The sequence below is a fragment of the Mauremys reevesii genome, linkage group 2 (genome assembly GCF_016161935.1).
Source record: "Mauremys reevesii isolate NIE-2019 linkage group 2, ASM1616193v1, whole genome shotgun sequence".
Lineage (NCBI taxonomy): Eukaryota > Metazoa > Chordata > Testudines > Geoemydidae > Mauremys > Mauremys reevesii.
The window spans coordinates 219,545,146-219,571,666 of NC_052624.1; the positions used below are offsets into that span (position 1 = coordinate 219,545,146).

At 41.5% G+C, this 26,521-nt stretch overlaps 1 protein-coding gene across 5 annotated transcripts in view; it reads right to left on the reverse strand.

Annotated features, from left to right (window-relative positions):
• The window catches only part of ATP6V1H (ATPase H+ transporting V1 subunit H), a 79,437-nt gene that overhangs the window by 6,834 nt on the left and 46,082 nt on the right, over positions 1–26,521 (reverse strand). For all 5 annotated transcript variants that reach the window (XM_039526083.1, XM_039526085.1, XM_039526084.1 and 2 more), the window contains exons 12-13: positions 23,768–23,869; positions 14,075–14,188 (exon numbers count right to left, since the gene is read on the reverse strand). In XM_039526083.1, coding sequence (XP_039382017.1) covers positions 14,075–14,188; positions 23,768–23,869 — 216 coding nt within the window. The remainder of the gene's footprint in view (positions 1–14,074; positions 14,189–23,767; positions 23,870–26,521) is intronic.

Genomic DNA, 26,521 nt, shown 5'->3' on the forward strand with positions numbered 1-26,521 from the left:
TTTTTAGAACACTATAATACAAACTATTAAGTACATGGTGGGAAACCTCACTTTTCACTAATAATTTTCCATCAAGGACACATTGTCTAAGGTAGCCTTTTCTTCAACAGATACATTTTATGACACTTTTAAAATTAGATTTTCCACAAAAACCTCCACAAATTAGGTTTTGATCTAACCACATGACTGTTTAGTAAGAACAGAGCAATATCAGCACAAGTCATTTTTCACTTGTTTCTATAATGTATTGTGACTGCTGAAGTTTATAAATACATTAAGGATAAAGTCTCAGAGTTAGTATTCATCTAAACTGATTCATGTCTTCCCAGTAAATTAAAAATTCAACTTTAAACTTCATTAAAATCAGGCAATTTAGTTTACATTTGTGCTTTACAGATCAAGAAGCCTTTATTTACCATGCTGAATAGAACGGAAAATACTTCCAACATTTAAAAGCTTTAAGTTTATACAGATGACAGAATAATTCAGGAAGGTTGAAATAAATTAGGTCTGACTGACAATTTTAATCAGACCTCTTAACATCAAGGAAAGCTTTAATTTAAAGTGCCACTTATCAGAAGTGAAATTTCATCAGAAAAACGCTACTTTGCTGTCAGCCAGCAAATGGCTTTTTGCAATTACTGTGCATGGTGCTTTAAAATGAGACATTATTTTGAAAAATAAAAACGTAAAATTAAACATGATATGGAACACATGCTGCAAATGAGGAATGCAAACTAGACCGCCAGAAACATAAAAATGTGTTGTACAAGAGGTCTAGCTTTCAAGAAAGAAAATATGATCATGCACTGTGAAATCCTGGGCAACACATGCAGAATACAAATTCCAGTCACCCAAATATACAAAATGCAGCCTTGTAAAATACACATTTATGTCCAAACAACAAAATGGAGACCTTCAGCATTAGTTAGTGCGGAGCAAGTATCCTGGTAATCAATTATTTCTTTGCTTAATTTGTCACCTATCTAGATGTATGCTCTTTAAACAAATTTTATTAATTTTATCAAAGATAGCTATTGATCATCTTGAACTTTTCAATTAGAAACACACTGTTAACTACATATTTTATGTTTTCTATTACTGAGAAATAGGACAGCATTCAAAATGAAAATTGTGTGAAGCTGGCTAAATTAATATAGTTAAATTTTTCTTAATATGTAAGGTTGCATTATTATTCACTGAAGCAGCATTTACTAGAATTAAGCCTGGGAATATGGAGCATGTATTCCAAGCATAACATTTAGAACAGAGTCTTCATTCCATGCAAGGAACAGAATGATAGTGATAGCTCAGTAAGTTAGTTAATGGGAAGCTACTTTCACAGATTCCAAGACCAGAAGGGACCAGGGTGACCTCCCGTACAACACAGGCCATAGAACAGGCCCAAAATAATTCCTACAGCACATTTTATAAAAACTCCCAATCTTTATTTAAAAATTGCAAGGAATGGAGAATCCATCACGAATCTTGGTAAATTGTTCCAATGGTTAATTACCCTCTCAGTTAAAAATTTACACCTTATTTGAAGTCTGAATTTGTCTAGCTTCAACTTCCAGCCATTGGATCACGTTATATCTTCCTCTGCTAGATTGAAGAGCCCAAATCAAATATTTGTTCCCCATGTAGCTACTTATATACTAATCAAGTCATCCCTTAACCTTCTCTTTCTTAAGCTAAATAGATTGAGCTCCTTGAGTCTAACACTATATGGCATGTTTTCTAAAACTTTACTTATTCTCATGGCTCTTCTCTGAACCCTCTCCAATTTAGCAACATCTTCCTTGAATTATGGACACCAGAACTGGATACAATATTCCAGCACATAATGAGTGTTCTATTCCTGCTCAAGAGATTCCCTTTTTATGCGTCCAAGAATTGCATTAGTCTTTTTAGCCACAGCATTGCACTGAGAGCTCATGTTCAGCTGATTATCCACCACAAGCCCCAATTCTTTTGCAGTCATAGAGCTCCCATCCCCTAAATATGACTTAGATTCTTTATTCCCAGATGTTCACATTTAGCCATATTAAAACACATTGTTGACTTGTGCTCAGTTTACCAAGCAATCTGGATCGCTCTGAATCAGTGACTTGTATTCTTCACTATTTACCACTCCCCCAATTTTTGGGTAACCTGCAAAACTTTAACAGTGATGATTTTATGTTTTCTTTCAGGTCATTGATAAAAATGTTAAATAGCATAGGACCCCAAATAGATCCCTGGGGGACCCCACTACAAATGCTCAATGAGGATTCCCCACTTACAATTACATTGAGACCTTTTAGTTAGCCAGTTTTTAGTCCATTTAATGTGTGACATGTTTATTTTATATCATTCTAGTTTTTTTTAATCAAAATGTCATGGGATGCCAACTCAAATTGATAAAGGATAATACCTTTATAATACAATAATTGATAATACCATTGTCAAGGTTCTTTTTGTTCCTAATACATTTTAAAAAACTACTTATTGTCCTTAACTCTGATGGCCATATATTTCTCCTTGTGTCCCTTGCTTCCTTTATCAACCTTAGGCCTTGTCTACACTACAAGACTATTTCGAATCTACTTAAGTCGAATTTGTGGATTCGACCTTATGAAGTCGAATTTGTGTATCCACACTAAATACACTAATTCGAACTTCTGAGTCCAGCGGTGCACTGTGGAAGCTATCCGTCCCCGCTGCCCATTGGAATGCTGGGTAGAGCTCGCAATGCCTGCTGGGTGAAAAAATGTGTCGAGGGTGGTTTTGGGTTACTGTCGTCATTGAACCGTCAATCACGCCCTCCCTCCCTGAAAGCGCCGGCGGGAAATCTGTTCGCGCCCTTGTCTGGTCGGTTACAGCGCGGACGCCACAGCACTGCGATCATGGAGCCCGCTGCGATCATCACTGCACTTATGGCCGTTGTCAACTCCTCGCACCTTATCGTCCACCTCTTCCACAGTCAGCTGCTGAGAAACCGGGCGAGGAGGCTCCGTCAGCGCGGTGAGGAGAGTGGCACAGACCTCTCAGAAAGCAGGGTACGCCGCGCAGTGGAGATCATGGTGGCAATGGGTCACGTTCATGGTGTGGAACGGCGGTTCTGGGTCCCGGAAACAAGCACAGACTGGTGGGACCGCATAGTGCTGCAGGTCTGGGATGACACAGAGTGGCTGCGAAACTTCAGGATGCGGGGCACTGTCCTTGAACTGTGTGACTTGCTGTCCCCTGCCCTGATGCGCCAGGACACACGCATGCGAGCAGCCCTGAGTGTGCATAAGCGAGTGGCCATAGCTCTCTGGAAACTAGCAACGCCAGACAGCTACCGGTCAGTAGCGAACCACTTTGGCGTGGGCAAATCTACCGTGGGGGTTGCTGTCATTCAAGTAGCCCACGCAATCGTTGAGCAACTGCTCTCAAAGGTAGTGACTAAATGTCCAGGTCATCATAGATGGCGCGATGGGATTCCCAAACTGCGGTGGGGCTATAGATGAGACTCACATCCCTATCCTGGCACCAGCCCACCAGGCCAGCGAGTACATTAACCGAAAGGGCTACTTTTCAATGGTGCTGCAAGCTCTGGTGGACCATAGGGGACGTTTACCAACATCTTCGTCGGGTGGGCGGGCAAGGTTCATGACGCGTGTGTTCAGGAACTCTGGTCTGTTCAAACGCCTCCAGGCAGGTACTTTCTTCCCGGACCACAAAATAACGGTTGGGGATGTGCAGATGCCTACAGTGATCCTCGGGACCCGGCCTACCCGCTAATGCCCTGGCTCATGAAGCCCTATACAGGCGCCTTGGACAGTGAGAAGGAACTCTTCAACTACCGGCTGAGCAAGTGCAGAATGGTGGTGGAGATGGCAGAGCTTACTGACGACATCAGCGAAAGAATATCCCCGTAGTTATTGCTGCTTGCTGTGTGCTCCACAATCTCTGTGAGAGCAAGGGCGAGACCTTTGGCCGCTTGGGAGGTTGAGGCAAATCGCCTGGCTGCTGTTTACGATCAGCCAGACACCCGTGCCGAGAGAATATCCCAGCGGGAAGCGATGTGCATCCGGGAGGCTTTGAAAGCTAGTTTCAGAGCAGGGTAACCTGTGACTGTCCACTTGATTTTAAGAGAGCCTGATCATGGGCCTGTGTCTGTATGTGTCGAGTTAGATCTGAGCTCACAAACCCGGTTCTCCAAGTTTCACTTCCAAAGCACGTTTTAAAACTAATGAAATGTTACAGTAATTAATAATAAATCTTTCGTTGACTTTGCATTTCTGTTTCTTGGTTGAAACATGGAAGCATACTGTGCTGGTTCGGTGTGCACTGATGTACAGACCGCTTGTCCAATACAGGACGGCCAGCCTCCTGCTCCTACATACGCCTGTGGGGTGGGTGGTTGTGCATGTAGGGGTTGCAGGAATGGGTGGGTTTGCAGGAAGGGTGAGGGTGCCGTCTTTGGATAGGGGTTTGCATGACGGCTGTGGGCTGTGGGTTTGGGCGTTGGAAGGGGTGAGGTGTGGGGAAGGGTGAGTATCTGTCCCTGGATGAGGGCTCTTTGGGGCTCAGGGCACCGGGAGGATTGTGGCTACGGTCAAAGTGCATGTTAAGGGAAGCCTGCCTTTATATTCGGGATGGCAGGCACCAGGACCCTGGACAAGCATACACATCAACGAAGACCGGGGCAGCATACACCACACAGACTGACCCTGGTGCCTAGTGACTGCAGTGTGTGTGCCCTGCAGTTGACCCTGCCCCCAAGTCTGTACCATGGTACTGTGGGCTATGCACTGAAATTACAATTCCCCACACACACACACAAAGTCTTCTGACAAAACAGTGAGTAACAGCAAACCGCTTTTAATAATGTAGTACACAGTGGGGGGTTGAAACTTGGAGTTGGGACTGGGTGATGCTGTAAGGAAAGAACTTGTACAAATTTACAGCGCGAGAGGTGTCTTGAACATTAGCGCTCTGCTGCGGTGCAGTGACAGTTCTCACGGCCCCTACCGCCTCCTTCTTGTAACTTTGGGTGAGGGGGACAGGACTTCTTGGCGTTGGAGCGGTTGCAGATGCAGTGCAGGGGCTCTCTCCTCCTGCCTGCAGTCCTGCAGAACATCTACAAGGCGCCGAGCGTGTCCGTTTGCTCCTCATTAGACCAAGCAGCGTTTGAGTCGCCTGCTGGTCTTCCTGCCGCCACCTATCCTCCCGCTCGATGTGTGTGCGATGCTGCTGACACAGGGTCTCCTCCACTGTCTCTGCTCTGCCGCCTCGGCTGTGGAGCAGGCCAACAGTTCCGCGAACAGGTCGTCCCTAGTCTTTTTCTTTCGCCGCGTCATGTGAGCCAGCCTCTGCGAGGTGGATGACGGGGCAGGCCGGGACAGAGCCAAGCTGTGTGATGGGAAAAAGTAAGTGATTTCCTTGAACAGATACATGTTTGCGAACAGTGAACACAGTCTAGTCAGTTTCTGAGAACAAGACCATACAGGGCACCTAGTCTCACGAGATCTCAGGCCAAGTTCGAGATTTCGAATACGCCGTGGTTGCGGTCTTGCACAGGAGGGGAGGACAGCTGAAAGCAGCCAGTCCTGGTAAGCCTTACAGTAGAGTCTGCTTAACAGTTAATCGATAGCTGTGCCCTCCCGCTAAAGGCAATCTGGAAAGCATAAAGTCTGAGTCTTTTCCAGCCCCTCCCGGCAGTGCACGGGAAAGATCACTGTATGCTTTTCCTCTGTGGCCTCCAACACGTGGCTGTTAAGCGAGGGTCATTCTTATGCAAAGTAAAAGTCTACCATTCACAATAGTAACAGTACACTAATTCCCCTAATTAGATGCAGCACTTCCAGAACGACATTACCCTGAGGCGTGTCACTCAGAGTCAGAGAGAGCGGATGCTAAGAGAAGCCCTGCACAGACCAGGACCATATGCTGCCATGCTTGTCGAGGCGATGATTCCCCTTTACATTAGGATGGCGAAGAGTGTGCTTCCACGGAGCACCCAATAAGGCACCTCTCCCCAGGAACCTCCTGCTGAGGCTTTTTGAGCTGCTCTCTGAGAGCTTTTTTGAACTGTCCCAAGAGGATTATTGCTCTATTCCTATATGTGTTGACCTACTGTTTGTATAGTTTGAGATTTAAAATTTTTTATATAGTATTTCTATTTTTATATACCTGTTTCTTAAAAAATAAATGTTTCCCTGTTTGTAGCACTTACCGCCTGATCCTTCCCCTGATTCTGAGTCCGGGTTAACAGGCGGGGACGGTTGGTAGGGGATCTCTGTGAGGTGATGAAGAGATCCTGGCTGTCAGGAAAGCGGGAGTGGGTTCGCTGTCGCCTGCGCCGTCCTCCAAAGACCATTCCTCATCTTCCCCATTGCCGAACATCGAGGAGGAACTGTCACACTATTCCGCCTCGGAGTCCACCGTCACTGGTGGGGCAGTGGTGGCAGACCCACCTAGAATGGCATGCAGTGCCTCGTAGAAGCGGCATGTCTGGGGCTCTGACTTTTTGATACCCTTGTCTTAGGTCCTGACTTTCACGCGGCACTGCATCGCATCCCGGCTGTATCCTTTGTCTTTCATGGCTGCTTGCTGGAGCGCAGCTCGAGAGCACAGACTCCTCGCCCCACAGAGCGATCAGATCCATGACTTCCCGGTCAGTCCATGCTGGGGCCCTCTTTCTATTCTGGGATTGCCCGGACTCCTCTGCTGGAGAGCTCTGCATCGTTGCAGGTGCTGTGGAGCTCGCCCCGATGTCCAACCAGGACGTCAGATTCAAAGTGCCCAGACAGGAAAATGAATTCAAATTTTCCCGGGTCATTTCCTGTGTGGCTGGCCAGAGAATCCAAGCTCGGACTGCTGTCCAGAGCGTCAACAGAGTGGTGCAGTGTGGGATAGCTCCCGGAGCTACTAAGTTCGATTTGCATCCACACCTAGCCTAATTCGAGCTAGCCATGTCCTCCACCTGCCGGGTCTAGTTCGAATTAAATGGCTTCCTGGTGTGGACGGTTGAGCGGTTAGTTCGAATTAACGCTGCTAAATTCGAATTAAAGTCCTAGTGTAGACCAGGCCTTAGAGAAGTCTAAGTATATTACCATCAACACTATTGCCTTTATCAGCCAAACTTCTAATCTCATCCAAAAGCATAATAGGATCTATTTCCCATAAACCCTTGTTGATTAAACACCAGAATTAACAGAGGGTAATATAGTTAATGCTAATTAAGTCCCACATCAGCCGCTCCATTATCTTGCCAAGATTGATGTCAGACTGACAGGCCTATAATTACCCGGGTCATCCCATTTACCCTTTTAAATATTGAAACATTAGCTTTCTCCCAGTCTTCTGGAACTTCCCCAGTGTTCTAAGACCTACTGAAAGTCAGCATTAACAGCCCAGCAAGCTCCTCCCTCAGTGAGCTCTTTTAAAGTTATTGGATGCAAATCAGGACCTGCTGATATAAAAATGTCTAACTTCAGTAGCTGCTGTTTAATACTCTCCCAAGATACTAGAGGAATAGCAAGTGTTATTATATATGACATGACTACTTCTGTTTTTCTCCCAAATACAGAAGAGAAATATGTATTGAACTGTGACGCAGTAGGAAGCGGGGTGGATTGATCTGGGAACATCGTTTAGTTTTACTGGGGCTGTCTGCATGGGGGATGGGAGAGCAGGGGATGACTTTAGGTGAGGGACAGTACCTGAGCCAGGAAGGGGGGTGGAGCGAGTCGACACCTTTGCCTGGGAAACTGGACAAAGGGAGAGGGGGAGAGAAGAAGGGGCAGAGAGCCTGCTGGAGTGGTTTTTGGCTGTCTGGGAAGAGGCAGGGAACCCCCAAGTCTGGGGTCTATGAGCCTTGCCCCCTGAGGGACCTGGCTGAGGGGTCCTGGTCATACATACAAGCCCTGCTTGGGACTGTGTTCCTGTCATCTAATAAACCTTCTGTTTTACTGGCAGACAGAGTCACGGTGAATCGCAGGAAGTGGAGGGTGCAGGGCCCTGACTCCCCCACACTCTGTGACATGAACACTTCTACCTCTTCTGCATTATTATTGATAATTCCACTATCTCCATACAGTAATGGATAATACCATTGTCAAGGTTGTTTTTATTCCTAATACATTTTTAAAAACTACTTATTGTCCTTAACTCTGATGGCCATATATTTCTCCTGTGTCCCTTGCTTCCTTTATCAATTTTCTACATTTCCTAGCTTCTGATTACTAACAACTTCCCTTTTCTTCCATTTGTTAGGACATTCAAGATAGTTTTCTTCTGGGTATCATTACTCTTGAACAGGTAATGCCAGTGTCACTCTCACTCAATCCATCCTTATTAGGTTATAAGCAGTAATTTTAACATTCCAGTTATGCGAATCATGGTTTCAGTATACCAACTAGAGTTAATTTTTGCTCACAAATGAGCAATTTCAATTTCTCTTGTTTGTTACCCAGGCTCCTAGCACTGGTTATGGGCAATTAAAGAATTTCTTCTCTTCATGTCCTTCGGATTCTCAATTAATTTTGTTCTCAACATTTCAATTTTGAGCTAACAAGTGCTCTTATCTTCCCTCCTTTTACCCTTCCCTTTTTGTTATTAGTTTAATGCTCTCCTGACCACTGGAGCCAGCATGTTCCCAAACACATTAGTTCCCCTTCTACTGAGGTGGAGACTATCCAAACTGTACCGCCCCCTTTTCCCAGGGAAAGTGAACTAAACGTTTCACAAAACCAAAACTCTGCACCCTACACCATTTACCTGGTCAGCAGTACACTTCTATGAGTGAAAGAAGGCAGAAGAATCTGGGACAAGAGGGATCTTCAAGAAGATCCCGTGGACTTTCTTCTTCTCTCCAGCAGGCGTCCGAGTTCCCTGAAGTCATCTATTTTCTGAGATATCCCGTGATGCAGTGTCATTAATGTCGATATAAACCATCACCAATGGATCCTTGTCCATCAACTTCAGAAGCCTATCCAATTTCAGAGCAACTTCTCATGTCATGGCTCCAGACAAACAGCACGCCATCCTGTTGTCCACCTCTCCCCTGCAGAATGTTTTCAACTCTTCTGAATATTGATTCCCTAATAAGGATCATCTGTCTTCCTTGGACAGTTGGAGAACTCTTTGTGGGCAAGCTTGATTTTCTTACATGTTGGGTCAAGCTGCCATCCACAGGTTTCTTGACACACATCTTCCACAGTTTCCACATCAAGTACCTGGCATCGATTGGAAACTTCTAGCAATTCTTCCTGATCCTCTTCTCTGTCATGGCCACAGCCTGCCTATCCTCATCTGTCTCCAGCCACATAGAATGCGGCTGTAACCTCTTGCCTCTGATGGTTACAAACTACCAAGCCTCTTTTCTTACCTCCTCTCTGTCTATCAAACTCCTTGGACTTGCTTCTCTGTAGTCTCCTTATAGTTCATAGATCTTAAAGTATGGTATTATGCCTTGAGGTACGGGAAAGGCATGCTGTTGCATCAAGCAAACAAATGAACATGCTTACTGGTTCTTTTTGAGCTAGTATCTGAAAATTGCTGTAGTTTAGGAAGTTAATACTCTGAATTTTTTTAAAATACAAGTCTACATCATAAAAACACTGTTGCAACTGACAGATTCCTGGTGCTAGTCCTTGGCCTCAATAAATGGACACAGTATCCTGCCAGAACACAGGCACAGAAATAGGCAAAAAGAGATGGGTCCCTCTCTAGAGCATAGTTAAGGCATAGAGTGAAAGGGCAATATGGAAAAATATGCACTGTCACTTCCCATGCTACACTTTTTTTTCCCTGAGGATGGCAGACTTCCATCTCCAGTACTGTGAGCCTGGCACCTTTCACGAACACTAATTCACTTTAAAAAAAAAAAATCTCAGCTCATCCTTGCTTTCATCTGTCATTTTACACACATTAAATGATGCTAAGATTAGAATTCTAAAGAGATAAGTTGGGCTATCTGCTACATCACTGCACGATTCTTTTAAAATGCAAATTCAACTCAAAACTATTTCATTAACATGAATCGTCTGAAAAATGACAGCAAGTAGCCACTTCTGACCAAGACTAACTTTTGTTTTTCTTTAACTAGAACACCTGTGAGTTCCCATGCTTCCCTTAAAATCCTTTAGTAACCAAAAAATAACCAAGTTGTAAATAAGCTATTCAATTGTTTAGAAATTAACTGAATTTGAAGAGTGATTATTTAAAAGTTTTATACAGGAAATACAACCTTATTTTAAGCAGGACGTCAACTCCTACCATACCTCTTCCTCATTAAAATTCCTTCTTCAGTGATAGTAAGCTGTCCTACCAGATCACCTAAAATACAGTCAGAACCTTGTAACACTCAGGTAGGTAACTCACTTGAGTAATTCCAAAAAGCATTTCACCTACTACTCTGATTTACTAGTCTTCTGCATATTGGACATTTTGTAAGCATTAGCACCAAGCTTCAGCCCAGGGCTGCAAACCTCTTTCCTGTTGTAACATCCCAAGATTTGGAAGGGGACCAGATTGGTGCTGCCATGCAGAGATCACAAACAGATTAAATAAATTTAACAGGAGACTGTAGTCTAAATGAGGAAAGTGCATTTCCCAAGAGAAATTACTGGAATTCCATTACATAAGGGAGGGAGGGGAGGCTAAAAACATGACTGGACTGTTTTCTCAGTCAGAGCAGAACAAGAGACTAGAGGAATGAGGCCTGAAGACGATTGCTCATGTTTACTGGGTTATTTATGTGTTGGCAAAATTGAGCTTGAACCTCCAAAACAAACCAACCAACCATCAGTTATCAAACTGTACTCAACATTTGTTTTTTAAATTAAAGGTTCCAGGGGAGCACTCAGTCCTTCCTCTCATGTTCCCCTTACAAGATAAGTCAGAAGCAATAGGGATAGAATCGACACTTAATGGTCCAATCTGTGAGAGTCTCTTCTTCATGATTTGACGTCAAGAAGCTAACTGTAAATCCTACTGTTAATTGAATTGTCTCGTTAGACTGACCTCACACTAGTAAGGCAACTCCCATCTTTTCATGTGCTGTGTATTTATACCTGCTACTGTATTTTTCACTCCGTGCATCTGATGAAGTGGGTCCTAGCCCACGAAAGCTTATGCCCAAATAAATTTGTAAGTCTCTAAGGTGCCACAAGGACTCCTCGTTGTTTTTGTAAATCCTGTGCACAAACTATGGGGCACATCCTCAGCCCTAGCTAAGTCCCCTATGTGCTTCTCCACTTCTATACCATCTCTCTCCTTCCCCCTGTTTATGGGGCAATATTGGTCTAGCAATCCTGGGTTTCTAGGGTCCTATTTCAGCTAGTATAAACTAGAACAGCTTCCTTATTGCAGAAAGCAGAAAGGTAGTTTAGAGACACATTTAGCACCCCACTGTGCCCAGCATGAGCATGCTAATCCCATTCATTTAAGTGGGAGTTCTGCACACATTTAAAGGTAAAAGTAGGCCTTAAGAGTGCAATTTGGCTAAGTGGTAATATGCAATACATTCAATTTGGTTAAGTGGTAACAATTTATACAAAACACTGAGGGGGGTAAACACCAACAACAGAGGGGAAATAGCTAAAGGGGTGTTGCTGACAGAAGTGAGCTGAACTTAAAATGGGAAAAGTTAGGCTATATATCTGGGAAAACTTTTCCTGACAATGAGAGCTATTTGTCTGTGGAACAGTCTACAAAGAACAGTGATGGAAACCCCATTGTTTTGAATATTTGTAATCAGATTTGACAAGGCATCAGCAAATGTACAAAATGAAACTGTCTCCTTTTATGAGAGATGGACTGGATGACCTAATGAGTCTTTCCATCTCTAACTTGTACACAGTGATAGCCTAGTTATGAACCCCAAATAAATTTGCCATGAACCAGAATGGCACATCCCCAATTAGTATGTGAGAAGTACAGATTGACATTTACTACCATTAAACTGTGAATTGCATAGACAACATAAAAATATACTCATGACCCGAAAACCGTGAGACCACTTTTTAGTCTCCACCTACATGTGCTCAGAAATCAATGTTCCTTTACTCAAGTCCTCCTTATACGGTGAATATTCCTTCTGATTTGTACAGTATGTTGCTTACATTTATAATTTCTCTGTAGAGATAAAGAATTAGTGTGAGATGAAGGGAGGAGGAAGGAGGATTATAATAAAACAATGCTTGAGGGCTAAAAAGAATGAACTAGGGGAAAATTGCTTTGTATGGTTAATTACGCATTATTGATTTTTTAATACACGTGTTATTACCCTGTCACTACAGCAATGCACAGTTAACTTGAAAATCTCTTCCTAGTATCTCTGTATGTTGTTACTAACACCCTCCCTCCACCTCCAAACTACTATAATCATCAGTGCTTAACTTTTTAAATTGCATTACATCTGTCTCAAAACCCCATGCACAATCATAAGCAATTCCAAAGCATGGAGTGCTCAAAATAGACTGAGTTTAAATATGCAGTTTAAAGTCATAATAAAATAGGTGTGTGTTTCGCAATACTTCTTTTCTATTATACTGCTGAGCCATAGCATCCCAGATTCTACTTTTATTGCACTTTATCCAAACCACTTGTGAGTAATCTAGTCTAGTAGTCAACATTTCAGCATGCTGACATGTACTAGCCAGTCTGGAATACATTTATTCAGACACTGCTCTCTATCTGTTCTACAATACCATTTTAGATTTGAATTTTCAGGACTGCTAAGACAAAGTGAAAAAATGACGTCTTATGAAAGATCTAATTTCTTCATCATGAAAACTAGTAGTTATTTCAAATGGGAAGAATTCCATAAGAAAAATGCAGTTATATAGGAATTTAAAGTTTTTCATCCAGTTTAACAAGTTACAGATTGATTATTGTATTTGGCAAGCATAAACTGCATAAGAAAGTGAAAAATCACATTTTTCTATAAGAACATTTGATTAGAGTTTATAGTGTACGTAGCTGATTTGAATTAACATGAAAAGGTAGCAAATGTTTTTAAAATCTTGCCACTTCTAGAGGTTGTCTGAAACAGATTAAATCCTTCATCCATAGGACATACATTGCTTCTCCCGCTATAAAGAGGAAGGAAACTTCTCCCATACTTTTTCTACAGCAGCAGCAGGTTCCCAGTACTTGGGAAGGATTTTCAGGCCTTGTTCACAATCATCAGCCAGACAGAGCACAGCACTGAATGGTATTCTCTTCAAATGCCATTTCTTAAATATTTCAGGAAAAAAGGCATTAGTGAGTGACTCTGAACATTAACACCACAGAACTTTCAGCTCGTAATAGTCAGGCCTTGGAACTAAAGCCAAGTCTCTCAAATGGCAGTGCGGAGTAATACTGATTTATGGTTGAAGTTTTAGAACTTAACCGCCTATGTCCTCTCATCCCCTTGTTTACAACTCCACCTTGGAATCTTGAATCAAAAACTTACTTTAAAAAAAAAAAATCTTCCATCATTCAGACACACTTGTCAATGTAGGTTTGTTTACGAACATTACACTGCAAACCTTGACTTAGAATGAGAGAGCAATGAAGGAACATCATTCCAGAAGAAAAAACATAGTGCTTTCACTTTGTAAGACATCTAAACATTAAACAAGTGTTGGGACTATCAATTTCCAGACGATAGCTAAGTGAAATTGTAAACACCACAATATGAAACTCAATAGAGAGCCAGTGAAATCCATTCTGATTTACACAGAAGACATTTTGCAAACTGTGATTACACTGCATCAATTATAGAATATGACCATCATGAAACATTTAAATTCTAGTGTTTAAGCATAATTGAGTGATGTGTGTTCCACTGAACTCTTGAAAGTCTGATTACTTAATTCAATTAGCAGAAAAGCAGGAAGGAAATAGAAGCCAAAGTGTTCATTTTTCATGTCAGCACAATTTCTTGTAGAATTTTAAACACTGGGTTCATCAGCATTATTATTTCGTCATCACATTACAGAGAAATATTTCAGCTAAAGAGGCTCAGTTATTTTAAAAAAAAAAAAATCTGTAATCTGGATTCTATATAATTTCTCACCGATAATATTAACTAAAGTAAGTTTTCACATACCAGTTGTGAACCATCAGCTTCTGTACAGCCAGTAGGGCATTATAGCGAACTTGCTGGTCTTCGTGATGCATGTGGTTCATTACTAGCTGTTTACCACCAAGCTGCTCAATCACTCTGAAAAAAAGACACACATTTTAGAATATCTTGCAATTACTTCAACCTCTGCCTGCTAATGATCAGATAATCCTAACTGCTTAGTACAAGGGATTCCAACAGCAGGTTTATGAGTCACAAAGTGAATGGTAAATGCCATCAATTTTCTAGGGGATCCATCTTATTTCATATTCACTGCATATGTGATGATTCCCTGTATTTCTAAGCATGCATGTATACCCACTCATTGCTGCTGCTTCTTAAATAAGAAAGTACTACTACTACAAAAATCCCAAACACCAGGGGAAAAAAGCAAAACTAATCCTAAACTGACCTCGAAAGGGATACCGCTGAGTACTAGAACAAAGCTACAAGCTCTCACCACAACCCGAGTCTATAACCAATTTTATCCCAACCCCCAGCAATTACCAACCAAAAAGGAGGCTCCCAACACAAAAAAGAGTGTACAAACTCCCAGGAGCCTCTCACACACGTAAGCTCTAATTCCTTAGCATTCCCTGTTCAGACTTAATATCCTGTCCATGATACCCCATCATCAAAATGGAGATGGACACAATTCCCCCAGCCCACGTGAGGAAAATCCTGACTCCCTTCAGTTTTATGGGATTCATTCTCATACGTCTCACATGCCAACCAAAACTGAAAAACCCCTCCTTCATGAGGGATCCATCTAACTCCCCAAAGAAGGAATGCCATCCATCCTTACCCTCCCCACCGACTGCTGCTCAGTCCCAGAGAGACTCAAGCAGCGTGGCCAAGAGAATGAAATGAGGCAAACTCCTTGCTGATCTTGTGGGGCCTCACTGAAAGTCAATATCGCAATGAAATGCCATGCCAAAAATTCTCCATAAATGAATCTCAAACCCACAACCCCCACCCCTGCCCCCAGTTTCCACAAATCCAAAACCATTCCCCTCTAATCCCCACAGCAACATGCTTGTCACAAGAGTGGCCCTCTCCCTATCAACCTTCCATCTGAAAGCATGCCACTACTTCTAATCACAAGTGGGCAGGGAAGTCCCATCATAAAAAAGAAGGAGGGGAAGTCACTGCCTCTCAGACAAAATCCCTGGCTGGTGGTTCAGTTTTTCCCCCTATGCCTCCCCAAGAGGCCATTTTACATACTGCAGCAACAGCTTTAAAGATCAAAAATAAAATACACCAGTTTCAGAGGAGTACAGTTTTTTATTTGATCTTCTATTGCTTTAAAACACAAAGGTCTGAGCTACACTAGCGGGGGGGTTCGAACTAAGATACGCAACTTCAGCGACGCTATTCACGTAGCTGAAGTTGCGTATCTTAGTTCGACTTACCTGGCCGTCCTCAGGGCAGTGAGTCAACTGCCATGGCTCCCCCGTCGACTCCGCTTACTCCTCCTGCCGAGGTGGAGTACGTGTGTCGATTAGTGGATCGATTTATCGCATCCAGACAAGACGCGATAAATCGATCGCCGATACAGCAGGTAGTACAGACGTACCCAAACATACCTATTATGGTGTTAAAATTATGATTACTTTGGTACAATAGCCTATGCTGTTGTTAGGACAGCCAGCATCTGGGAACTGTGCAATAAATACCAATCTAGGTGGCCTCTTACATTGTATGAAGTATTTCTGAACTTACAGTAAATAACTGCAGCATTCCTAGCACTTTCCCTGAAGTTAATACTGCTAAAGTCTTTGGCGGTTCTTGAATATAAGAAAAGCTAGGAGGGTTTGCCAAGGGGCTGACAGAGCCTTCTACTGCAGATTCTCTGAATGATGCTAAAGACATTATGGTTTCTCATTTTGCCCTTCTTTGCTCTAGATGATGTACATGTAAAGTGATAATGCACAAGGTGGGTGAGAAAATCTCTTTTATTGAACCAACTTCTTTCTGTTGGTGAGTGACAAGCTTTCAAGCTTACACAGAGCTCTTCTTTAGGTCTTGGTTTGAAGAAGAGCTCCATGTAAGCTCAAAAACTTGTCTCTCCACCAACAGAAGTTGGTCCAATAAAAGATATTACCTCACCCAACCTTGTCTCTAATATTCTGGGACCAACCCACCTACAACAACACTGCATACAAAAGAGTCCCAGGTATTCGAGAGATCATTAGTGGACTTTGCTAGAAATCATGGCAGTGCTTTGTGCAGATAAAATATAAGAAAAAATTATATATCAAATCTGAGGGTTCAGCAATACCAATTTCTGCTGGAATGTATCAACTGTATTGCTTATTTCCACGGATTCACAGATTCAAGGCGCTTAGCCTCCAGACCATTTATTTTTGACAAGTCTTATGGGACAAATTTTGAAAATCTGTTTATCATGAAATCTCATTACTTTTCCTATATCTCTGAGAGACTAAGGGTGTGTGTATTTAAATAACAGACAAAATGGAGCAGACCCTTTAGGGTATTTTCCATTTGAAAAATGTAAATAGTGTTCTATTTCTTAATGCTGCCAGTTTTCATTTACCATGATATTTTGCTATAGCATTTTAACTCTGCACTAATCTTTGGAAACAGCAACAAAAACTTGTTCAAAAATCAGTGATCCTAAATCAACAAAATTTGTCATGTGCCATCATTTTATATGTGGATAATTAAGCTGGTATTGGTCACTGCACAAGACTTCTAGTTGAAAATGATCTCGAAAATGTTACAGCTGCATATTGTAGTTTAATATTTCTTTAATGTACTTTAAAACTGTGTAATGAACAACAAGTAATTGTATTAGCCACAGATGGTGTACTGTAATTATCTAATGTTTTAAAGTAGTCTGCATTGCTTTAGACCTCTGGCAAGAGGGATCTGACAGGGCATGGTCTTGTCCAATATTCACGGGAGCGAACTGTTTGAAGAAACAGGGTCTCTCATATGTTGATGATACCCAACTCACCGTCTCCCTTTCATCATTATTTGTATGACAACAGTAGCACTCTGTATGTCCACACTGTAATCAAACATCCACAGGTGACCTGAGTCAGCTGACTTGGGCACAGGGGCCATAAAACTGCTGTTTGGAAACTCAGGCTCGGGCTGGAGCCTGAGCTCTTGGCCTATCCGTCCTCGTGGGGTTTGAGAGCCTGGGCTCTAGCCCAAGCCCAAACATCTACACTGCAATTTTATTGGCCCATAGCACAACCCCCAGGAGCCAAGTCAGCTGACACGGGTCAGCTGCAGGTATCTGACTGCAGTGTAGACATATCAGGCCCCAATCAGAGCCCCATTGAATCACATGGTGTACAAACACATAGCAAGAGAGTCTCTTCTCCCCAGCAAATTTAAAAACCATTCAGATTTAGTAACTCTGAATGTGTGACACAGAATGGCATATAGAAAGAAAAACTGGACATGACATTTAAGTCAAATAAGATAAAAATATTTCCTGAACTTTAACATCTACTAAAGGCATGCACCTCACTTGCTCCAAAATGGTTTGTTGCACCTTCCAAGTCCTATTGGATCCATAAACTACGTGCTTGAACACAACAGAAGTAGCGAGTAGCACCCATTATCTGCAGCGCGCGGAGACTAATGTCATTCCTCTCTATTACACACTTCACAAATGTCATCCACCCCTCTGTCACTTCTATACTAATTTCTGTGCAAACATTCTAGTTTTATGCCAGTACAGCCTGGTACTTGGCAGTCCTCATGCTATTATATGCAAACACATACATCTATGTACACTTTTTCCAAGCCACATTCCAAAGCCTTGATACTATAAGCTTCTCTGTGCAGGTAATAATCACTGAAGTCAATGGGACTCCTCACAGGTGTAAGATTTGCCTATGTGGAGCAGCTAGTAGTATTGGGGCTTCAGAAAGCAAATTTCTACAGCTGCTATATATTCACAGATGTGGATTTAAGGGTGTAAATATATAAAGTCACTTAAGTATGTATATTTCATGCTCATATCTCATTCTGTCTCTCAACCAATCAGCATTTTCTTCACCAAATCCAGGAATTCAGTCTAGCTTTCCCCGGCCCAATTTCCTCTCCCAATCCTCTTGTATAATCCCAATATCTCTACCCTCCACTGAACTCCTGTGCCCCATTTCCCTTCCACACCAGCCCACAAAACCATTCCCCTAACAACCAGATTCACCGGCTTGCAAAATGATAGTAGCTACTCTCAGATAATCCACACTCCTAACAAGTGTTCCAATCAAACCAACAGGAACCTCTCTCCCTGGACATTCCAATACCTCAAAATTAAATCATGTATTCCCCTTCTCTCCCCATGCCTCATTCTCTCTGCCAAGCCTCACAAAAACAATGAAGGAACGGAAATATCTATTCATACTATACACTGGAGAGGCAGAGTCTAGATAGTTATTTAAAATTCACCACTGTTGTCTATCAATTGTTCCTCCTGAAATCTCCTCAGTAGATTAGCATAGAATGTGAATGGCCAGTTTATTAATGAGGTACATTTATATTTTTATTGCACATTGTTCTCACATGCCTTAGAAAAGCAATTAAGAGCAATATCCTGTGAAAAGATTAGTGATGCACTCATATCTTTTGCATATTAACTTGTAGCACGCTACTCTACCTCTCACAAGTACTCTGTACTACTGTGACTACCCTATTTATACTTGAATAACAATAACTGTTTACAGGTTTCAGAGTAGCAGCCGCGTTAGTCTGTATCCACAAAAAGAACAGGAGTACTTGTGGCACCTTAGAGACTAACAAATTTATTTGAGCATAAACTGTAGCCCACAAAAGCTTATGCTCACATAAATTTGTTAGTCTCTAAGGTGCCACAAGTACGCCTGTTCTTTTAATAACTGTTGAATAATTTGCAATTGATGAGCAGCACATTATTTTTAAGTTAAGCAACAACAAAATATGGCATTACTGTGGGACTTCATCACCTTCACCCACATTACACTTTCTAACTTGGCCATAACAGTACATGAAACTCCAAGGAACATTATGCAAAATGTTACACAATTTTAAGATACTTTGTACAATGTAAATGCTTTCCAAGACATACCACTGTTATATGTCAAAGTCCTCAACATGAATACTAAAAATTCTAAATAGCACAGGAGGTTCCTAAAAGCTTTATTCCTGCCTAAGGCCTCCTCCTACCTTCCCAAGAGAAAAAACAATACATAAAACAATGTTGTGAAATACAACCAATAGCTTGTTCACATTCTAGGGCTTTGACTTTTAGAATATATTGAATAACGAAAGAGTGGTGAAAAAAGGATGTTAAGCTCAAATGCAAACCCTCTCCCAGGTCAAAAAGAAAAATTAAAATTCTCTCATCGCAAGTAATGCTGAGTATTCCACGTGACAAACACTGCAGTGGAGCAACATTAGAGCTGAGAATTTGACGTCCAGAAATCCAGTATTATTGCTCCTAAATCAAGTGTTACTTGGCCTACTTGTACATATGCAATATTTTATTACTATGCCTGGTGTATGCCTTAATACAGAAGTTCAAGCTCTAAAAGCAACAGCTACAGTAGGCAACCCAACTTCAAATAGTTTCCTTTTCAAATCTATGACCACCTCACGCGCTTGTTTTAATCTCCCCTCCTCTTCTTCTGCTTCTTTCTCCCTCAAAGCCAGATAAAGGAAACCAACTAGCTGACAAGTCACAAGCACCCTGTACTGGTCGTGAATGACTTTCACTGTGAAATAAGGAGCTGAGTAGTAGCGTGAGCAAAGAGAACGAAGCCTGAATTCATGCAATCCATTGTTAGTTGAAAAGCAAGGAGTTGGCATAAGTTAAGTGGAATTCAGCAGTGGAGCAAGGAAGATTATACCAGCAGAAGGCATTAACATGTACCACACTGCATGTACAAGACCAGGCTAAGGTCAGAGAGCTGTTCCTCAAGACGTTCCCTAATCTTAGGAGTTAAAGAAGAGGGTGCTCCATGTGTTGTTCGTTCTATAATAACCACGTTGACAGATCTCAGCTGAGTCACAAGTGTATACCTTATACGATGACACTCACAGTGATTTCTTTAAACACCCAAAGGGTTGGGGACCTCTTCCCAGCTGAGACCTGCCTCTTCCTTCTCTTGCCAGAGGAAGGTGTGCAGGAGAATATGGGGTTCCCTCTGATCCCCCCTGACAGATAGACAGACACTGAAAATGCCTTTGTATTAGACTGACTATAGAAATGCTAATAAGTTGGGTTACACGCAAATACTTATAAATATATGGTCATATCCTTTGGTGGTATAAATCAGCATAGTTCCATTGATTTTAATGGAGCTACACCACTTATACCAACTGAGGAGCTGGTCCATAATTTCTAAATGGTAAATATCTTGAACTTTCCTTAAACTGACGTAGTGTTATGAAATAGCCTAACCAAAAGAATAAAAACAGATGTTTGGTCTAATGAACATTGCTCTTAGAGAAGCAAGAGAAGGGATTATCAATAGCTAGGATGGTAATTCTAGCACTCTGCTGAATGCAACTAATAACTGAAGAACTTTTAGCTTTTACATATTTAAGCTCTATCCTCTTTACAGGCTTCAAGTTCTAAGGACAAAAGTTTTAAACAACTAAAATTTTTGCAAACAATGGAATTCTTCTATTTTTCTGAACCAGTGAACAGCCTTCAATATCACAGGATTCACTGAAAATGAAAATTGCTAATATGATTCCCACATCTAGATGCAAACTTGATAACGTCATACTGAAATCCAAGTGTAACATGGAAGGAAATGGACCATTAAGTGTAATTGAAACATTGCTTTAAAGATTGTGAGACTTGGAGATAATGTACTAAAGTCATGTTGAATAAGGATTTCATTGGTGATTGCATATGTGCCTTACAAGGAACAAGCTGTTATTCCCATTTTAAAAATCTGAGCAAGGCATGACTTTGTAGTTCGTATTTTGTAGGAGAGTTGGCCTGTTTAGATTTTTGTACCTAGAAGACATGCCTGTACTTGTAGTATTCATAAGTTAACATATAAGAAAAAATATTCTATTAATGTGATTTTTTTTTTGAACTAGCTGGAATGACAGAATTATTTTCCTGCACCCTCTCACTTTAAAGTTTGAAGCTCTGCTGAAAAAGTCAAAGGACACAGATATGATAAGCAGGATGTGGTGGCAACAACGTGGAGTGCTCCTGTAATATTTCAGCAGTGGATTTGTGCACACAATTTGGTTTTGGATTATGGAAAAAGTTTAGTAATGTATTTCTGTTTTAAACCCCAGCCTAGGAGTATAAAATACTGACCACACCCTCTTGTCTATTTTCAGGCAACATTATGGAATGTTATCTCTTCCTGAACTATCTACAGAAAGTCTAAATTTCTTTCAGCTCACAAGTAAGCTAATCAACTAACTTCAGTATTGCTCAATACATATGATCTGCTGGCCACATCTGAACAACATACTTGATTTGCTCTTATACTTTAAGAACATCTGCAGTTCCAGTAGGTAAGGTAAGATTAGAGAGGCTGTCAATCTTCCATACTTCATAAGTTCCCTTCCCACAAGTACACAGTGAAATCAGTTACTAAAAGTTTTAATGAGGCTTTCTACACTGTCAGTCAGGGACAGTGCACCAATCTAACTGCGCCAGTAGTCTGTGCCAAGAATCATCTCTTACAAGACTAGAAAAAATTCCATTTTTCTCATTTAAGCCTCGTCAGGAAACCAGTAACAGCTCATCATTTCTTCACGGGGGAAATTTTTTTTAAAAAAATGACTTGTATAGCTAAGTATGACTGGAAGAGATGAGAGCTGCAAAAACCCATCAAGGTCTCTGAGACAGAGGCCACAAGCGCCTCAGATCAGGATAAGCAGAAGTGACTAAATGGTGACTAAACCAATATTACATGAACAGAGCTATAATATGGTGTGACAGGATGGACAAGGCCCAGAGGCCTCTGCTGGAGGCCTCAGGGTCCTGCCACACCCCATCCAAGAGAGAAGCAGAAGAGAAGTCCTCAAAGGAGCCTAGAGAGGCTGTGAGGAAGCAGCCAATGAGAGAGGCTGCAGGGAGCAGCCAATCAGGGTCATATAAAAGGAGCCGCAGAACACAGCAGTAGTCAGTTGCTGCCTAGAGCTAGAAGAGAGAGGACAGTTACTGGCTGGCTGAAAGAACAGCAGGACCAAGGAGAGCTCAGTGTGAGAAGGGACTGGGAGAGCAAAGAAGGAGCTCCTGGTTGGCTGCTGGGACTGATCCTAAGACAGTTGCTGGCAGGGACTAGGGGAAACAAAGAAGGAGCTCCTGGCTGGTGTCTGGGACTGAGTAAGGACTGAGCCCAAGGAGGACCACAAGACGACAATGTCTCCAGAGAAGAAGCCCTGGGGATATGGCCCACACCAGGGCTGGAACAAGTTAAAATCTGCATACCCAGGAAGGGGTTTGTTCTCTTTCACATATAGACACTGTGTGAGACTTAGCCAGAAGGCTGAGTTACTGAAAAACTGCCTGAGAAGCCACTGAAAGGGGTCACCATAAACTGAAAGATTGCAGACACACCTGACCAGAAAGCAGACCAGAAGGGTGTGCTCGCAAAAGGTGGGTGCCACAACCCCTTACATATGATCTTTTTTTAAAAGCCTCTCTGACAGTACATACTTTGTAACCCTTGGGATATCTAAATCTCACCTACCAAGAGATTGCAATATTCTGAACCCGACCCTGCAGAAATGTCTCACTTTTCAAGTGACAGGGTTGTAGCTTTCATAGAATTCGTTGCTGACAGACCATTGTAACATTTTTATTTGTTTGCCTAATATACAGAACAACAGTTTGTCTGCCTTCATACTATGTCAAGGATATTATATGTTTCAGTAAAAGCAGCAAAGAGTCTTGTGGCACCTTATAGACTAACAGATGTTTGGGAGCATGAGCTTTTGTGGGTGAATATCCACTTCGTCAGATGCATGTACATTCATCCGACGAAGTGGATATTCACCCACGAAAGCTCATGCTCATGCTCCCAAACATCTGTTAGTCTATAAGGTGCCACAAGACTCTTTGCTGCTTTTACAGACCCAGACTAACACGGCTACCCCTCTGATACTATGTGTTTCAGGTAAGTTATCTAGTATTTCTGCATATTTAAATTTCTATGTATTTTCTATTGGTACTTTTTACATGAAGTATGGTATCAGAACACAGTATTTTCATTTATCACAGAAAATCACCAGCAATATTTTATGAGAAACAAATCTTAGCTCAAAAGGAACAAAATGGTTTTATCACAAGAAGCTGCAGGATTTTTTACTAAAGATTCTCCATGACTACTGCAAGACCAATACTCTGGTGTTTATAACGAAATTCTGATAAACACTTTAAATATACAGCAAGTCTATGACTGAAGTGATTATAATAGCTACTAAATGCCTGAACAATTTTCAAGAGCCCTTCAGATATATTTTCTTCACTAATTAAAAGCCCCAGAAAGTGAATTAATTTATTGCTGACAGGATCAAACAGCTATTTAATATTCCCAATAACCTATTTGATAATTATGTTGGGGCAAGTCGCAGCACTTGTTGTACAATTATAGTGTTTATCAGGTTAAGTGGATACTCCACCATCTTGCCAGTAAACATTATGAGAGACAAAGGCAAAGAAAGCTTTTTGCTTACCGCTTCCCTCGAGGATAGTGTCGTACATATTCTCCCACATCATGAGCAGCTACAGCTAAGACTTGCGGGTCATCAGAAACCTCCAGAAGCTTCGTCAGGATTCTACAATAGTATTTAAAACAATCAGATGCTAATTACTCTACAAAGTGCTAATTTAAAGTAACTCAATTACAGAGACCATAAATGCATCATGCATCACCTGTACTGTAAAACTGGGATTATAACAGACAAAAAAATACCTCCCAAGCAACAAATTGGAATTAAATAGCAAAGACCCTATCTACTCTAGGCAAAAGGACATTGCAACCAGTGCCTTGAGCTTGCAGCATCTGTACACAACAGCTGTCTCAAGCATTTTATACAAAATGTTGCTTGCATCACTAGACTGCAGCACCTGCAGTGAGAACTTGAGCTCAAGTCCAGCTGTACCAGTCACGCTTATGAAATTCGACAGTGTGGAGAAGAAACCACAGAAGCTGCAGGTTCATAAGCGCTGCTGCTGCTAACTCCATTCCATGATGAAGTGTCTTCTGTAGGCAAGCTACCCCGAGAAACAGTTTTTGGTATTACAAGATACATGATTCAAAAGTCCCAGAATACATCATGGCTATTCCGTTTGCTGTCTGTAACATGCCAAAATGGTTCTATCAGAACTGTTGTGTGGTTGCACTTAACTGCTGTCAACCAACTTTCATGCTCTATCCCCCACAATGGTTTCCTTGTTTACTAGAGGATACCCCAGTGAAAAAAACAGGCAGAATTTTAAAACAGAACAGGATGACAATCATTACCCATTACTGCAAAGAGTTGAAGTGCATTCCAAGAGTGGAGAATTAGACATGTTAATGAAGATGGAGAGAGTTATAGCATTTTTAAAACTTTCCAATTATGATTTTCTAGTTTCAAAGACACCATTAATAGCAAAGTAATGTGCATCCTTTACTTATCTACTGTACTTCAGCAAGTAACTCTGGTTCTCTTCAAAAACCAAGATTATGAATGAGATACCACATCAGAATCTATTAGGATGCTTGTTACTTATTTCCTTAACATAACAAGAGAGAGAATTCTGTACGTTTCATAAAGAAGAAGGAGTTACTCAAACTTCAACTCAGTGTGCAAAATAAAGATAAGTAATTTGAAGGCAATTCAACAAGAAAATTGTTTACAAACCAATAATAAAAATAGAATTTGACACACACAATGATATGGAGGTCAGAGATACGGAGGTCTATGATTCAAAGGTACATATAGAAAATTTCAGATTGACCCAATATCAACTGTTTTAATCCCTAACCCTTCAGCTTCAATCTATCCTCCCTTCCTTCCCCCACTCCACCCCCCAAAAAAAATAAAAATAAAGAAGTCTGGGAAACAGACTTCGCAGTATACATTCAATGTCAGCAGACTTGAGCTCTGTTGAACCAAAGGGTGTAGCAAAAATCCAGAACCAAGGATCCATACTGAGAATTCCCTGCCCTCATGTCCCAGCACATATAAATAAGGTCAGTAAACTCACATAAGACAGACAAAATGGATGTGTCAAGAATAAATCATGCCAAACCAATCTAATTTCCTTCTTTGAAAGAATTACTGATAAACTAGTGGATGGGTGGGAAGCATATATCTCGATTTTAGTAAAGCTTTTGATAGTATCCCCACATGACATTCTCATAAGCAACCAATGGAAATGCTGTCTATATGAAATTACTGTAAGGTATGTGCATCCCTGATTGAAAAACAATACTCAAAGGAGTAGTTATCAATGGTTCAGTGTCAAACTGGGAGGGCATCTAATGGGATCCTACAAGGGTTTGTCCTGGTTCTCGTGCTATTCAATGTTTTCAATAATGACTCGGATAATGGTGTGGAGAGTATGCTTGTAAAATCTGTAGTGATACCAAGCTAAGAGGGGTTGCAAGCACTTTGGAGGACAGAAGTAGAATACAAAGTGACCCTGATAAATTGGAGAACTGGTCTGAAGTTACCAAGCTGAAATTCAATAAAGATAAGTAAGTAGGAAGGAAAAATCAAGTGCACAAATACAAAATGGGGACCCAACTGGCTAGGCAGCAGTACTACAGAAAAGGATGTGGGGGTTAGAGTGGTCATAAATTGACTGTGCGCCAGCAGCATGATACACTTGCAAAAAAGGTAAACAAACATTCTGGGGTGTAGTAACAAGAATGACATAAGTTCAGCAGCAGCTAGCTGTTCCACTCTACTCTGTCCTGGTGAACCCCCGCTGGAGTACTGTGTCCAGTTTTGGATAGCACACTTTAAGAAAGATGTGGACAAACTGGAGAGTCCGGAAAAAAAGCAAGAAAAAATGATGAAAGGTTAAAAACACAGGCATGTTAATATCCTGAGAAAAGAAGACTACTAATGGTCTTCAAATATGTTAAGTGTTGTGATAAAGGAGGGTGGGATCAATTGTTCTCCATGTCCACTGGAGGTAGGACCAGAAGTACTTGGCTTAACCTGCAGCAAGGGAGATTTAAGTTAGATATTAGGAAAAACTTTCAATTATAAAGGATAGTTAAATACTGGAATAGGTTACAAAGGGAGGTTGTGGAATCCCAGCATTGGAGGTTTTAAAGAACATGTTAGACAAATACCTGTCAGGGAGGGTCTGTCTTCTCTTGCATCAGTGCAGGGAGATTGACTAGATTACTTTAAAGTCCCTTCCAGCCCTACATTTCTATGATCCTATGAAACCCTACACCTTTAATTACACCCAGAAATGAACTGAAA